This window comes from Nanorana parkeri, unplaced genomic scaffold (genome assembly GCF_000935625.1).
Source record: "Nanorana parkeri isolate BGI_ZX_2015 unplaced genomic scaffold, ASM93562v1 scaffold2016, whole genome shotgun sequence".
Taxonomy (NCBI): Eukaryota; Metazoa; Chordata; class Amphibia; order Anura; family Dicroglossidae; genus Nanorana; species Nanorana parkeri.
In genome coordinates this window covers 1-3222 of record NW_017308284.1, presented here as the reverse complement: position 1 = coordinate 3222, position 3222 = coordinate 1, and the positions used below count along the sequence as shown (strand labels likewise).

The 3222-nt window shown below is 40.1% G+C and overlaps 1 protein-coding gene across 1 annotated transcript in view; it reads left to right on the top strand.

Annotated features, from left to right (window-relative positions):
* The window catches only part of LOC108800406 (bicaudal D-related protein 1-like), a 26086-nt gene extending 25173 nt beyond the window's left edge, over positions 1–913 (top strand). The window contains exon 4 of the mRNA XM_018572390.1: positions 841–913. Coding sequence (XP_018427892.1) covers positions 841–888 — 48 coding nt within the window. The 3' untranslated portion in view covers positions 889–913. The remainder of the gene's footprint in view (positions 1–840) is intronic.
* The last annotated feature ends 2309 nt before the right edge of the window (positions 914–3222 follow it).

The window sequence follows — 3222 nt, the reverse complement described above, 5'->3', positions numbered from 1 at the left end:
GTAGGCGGGGGGGGGGCGTGGCTGCGGTGCCATTGACTTTAATGCACCGCCACGTCCCCTCCCACCCCTGAACGCAGGGAGCCGGCCAGCTTGCGTTCCAGAGGCCGAACGCTCTGGAACGCAGTCTTTGTGGTTTGAACCGGCCCTGAGAGTTTAAAATGTGTGTAAATAACAAGATGAACTGTCCAGAGTTACAAATCCTTTGGCTGGTAAAGCAGGAAACATATATGTAGCTTGACTGTTTCAAAAGCCGACTTTTATACACAGCAATAATGCATAGTAAGCCTGTAGTTATCTGGGTGCTCAAGAGCAAACACATGAAACAAAATATAGTATATGGCATTGTAATGTAATTCAGATTCATTGTAAGCATGGTCTGTGCTAGCTTTGGAAAATCACAGAATTAACACCATACCTTAATGTGTAACTGGAGTGGAATTAGAAAACTTTAAAGGCACATATTGCATGAATTGTATTACCTTTATTTACATCTGTCAATTATTTTGACAAAATGTATGACTCTCGATCTAATTCTAGATCTGAAATGAATACATTTTATACTGAATTGCTGTTTGTATAGACAAAGTAGGAGGTGTTTTGAATGAGCCATTGTGAATTAAGCTCCTTCTGTTCCTATTTAACAATCCTTGTGGGTTACCATCTACCCCTGTATATGTCTAAACGTAGACCAAATGTGTACTGTTGGAACAAATCTATATTGTGTGCATAACCTAAACTAAAGTAGATTGCGTTCCTTGGTCTCTGTCACTTTCCTTCCTCTTCTCTCCATTCAATCCCCTTTTTCCTTTTCTCTTTTTTTTTTTACCTGGTGCGGAGCAGCAGATCCTAGAAGTAAGTACAGCTGCTATCCTGGAGTGCATGGGTTAACCTGTCATGGGTAGCTTTTCGTTATCGTCTGCATGCCGTATTGCTGAGTGTACCCTGCTGTTCGTTCTGGGCAGATTGTTTAAGATGGTTAGGGCGAAAGGCAAACCAACATTAAGGCTGAATGAAGATGTAGGAGTAGTAACAAGTTAGCAAAAACTATAAACAAAATGCATGATACGCAGTATAAAATATTACCATTGCAGATTAATTTTCTTTCTGAAAACACATGGTTCATGTTTCTGGCTAGTAAGTGCTTTCAAAGCAAAGTTCTATAATGTATAAAGGTCATGGCAATACAGATTACAAGTTTGAATCACTACATTATTAGGACTACGTCAAAGAAATAAACACAGTGGGGAGAATTTATCAAAGCAATTGCGAGTGTTTGAACTCGCATATGGTTGCATTGGATATATTTGCGCCAGATTTATGTTGCTAGTGTAATGTTGTTCATAAATGAGATTATATAGACTCCAGGAAAGAAGACTTGTAACACCAGGCAATAAGCCTCTTGAAGAAGTGGTTCTGGAGACTTCTTAAGTTGCGATTGTTTTATTAGGTGATGCTCCAGTTTCAGACAGCTGCAGAACAAGCGCAGATGTAAACAGTTGCAAACTTCCGCAAAACACAAATAGTGCAAGCTCTGCTCAAAAAAGACGCACATGTTAAAAGGAGCGCATAAACAGATTTGCACATTAAACAAAGATCTAAGAGGCTCAGGGCTTGTTCACACCAAGCGCGTTCCAGGAGCAGAGCAGTTACAGACCGGATCAAAACTGCGTCCAATGTATTCCAATGGTATTTTGGGCTCTAGTTCACACCGCAGTGCTGTTTCAGAGCATGTAAAAAAACTGCAACAAGCCCTATTTTACCTGCTCTGGAACGCATGCAAACACCCTGGAACGCACTGAAAGCCCATTTTAAACTAAAAAAAATTAAAAAAAAATTTTCAACAAAAACATCCCGGAATGCATCAAAAATGCGGCAAGAAGTGCGGTATAACACACTGCACTGTGTGTGCAGAAACTCATGCAGATCTGGTCTGCATTTTGTGTGAACAAGCCCTAAAACTGTTGCAATTGCTTTGATAAATTCCCCCCAATGTATATAAAGGATCCGTAAGCCTAAAGTACATGATAACTTGAATTAAAACAGATGCCATTTACAATCCTTTCCATATCAGTATAAATTTGATGTTTGCCACAACATTCTTATTTCCTATATTGTTTTTTTAGACCCCATTGTTCAGTGTTAAATTGCAGTTTTATTAAATTGAAAAAGGAAAACTCTGCCTCTTATAACTCATAACAACAACCAGTCAGATTTAAACCTACTCAGGGAATTGCACATTGGGGAGGGAAAGTTTGAATCCGATTGGTTGCTTTGTCTGAGATAGTTTTTTCCCTTTAAACAGTTTGAAATTAACTTCAATTGCGATATATTTATAAACGGTCTAAACATATGAACATGCTGGGGTATAGTTGTTGTGGGTTACCAGCCTTTCATTATTGAAAATCATTTTTTAGAAAATGATTTTGATGGCTTAGGTAAGAATAAAAAAAATGTTTTCTCTGTTCTGCGTATATCCAATATTATAGAGATACACCATAGTAGCCAGAGGTATCCCCTGCACTCCTTACAGCAATCAAGACCTACTATGCTTGCATTAGCAGTGGTGCTCATAGTGATGTCCACGGATGGTGCCCTGCATATCCAAGGTTAACAGCAATGAGGATCACCAGCACTCAAAGGATGAACTCAAAACCTTGTGGGTTTTTTTTATTGAAGAATCCTGTCCCATACATTACATAACCAATGTTTCGGAACCACGCAGGGTCCCTTCATCATAGTGACAACAGTTGAACCATAAACCCACATATATATACCTGTGCCGCCCCAATGGGGCATAGAATATGTTATAGAAGTTTTACATGGTTAGTTCCCTATACCATTTTCTCCTAGCTAAACCCATGTGTCATCCTATGCTGCCATCTAGTGGCCTTTTGTTGTAACAAACATGTTTTCTGTAATTATTCCTCATGTGACGATGTATTTCCCCCTAGTGTACGCCCCTTCCTTCTTCCTGTGTGCAGTACTTCCTGTGTCATGGCCACAGTTGAAAGCCACATGTAACAAGGACACACAGGTAATCTGCACAGTACGGAGGAAAGGCATCATTTTCTGACCGCACAATACTATAACCGTTCAACTGCTGTTCCTATCATCTGCTGTAACCTGATGTTAAAGAATAAACACCTCGGGGCGTGGCCAGGATGTGAGGCTGAACGGACGGCCATTGCAGCAGCTCCGATCATCCGTCTAGCCATCCTGCTT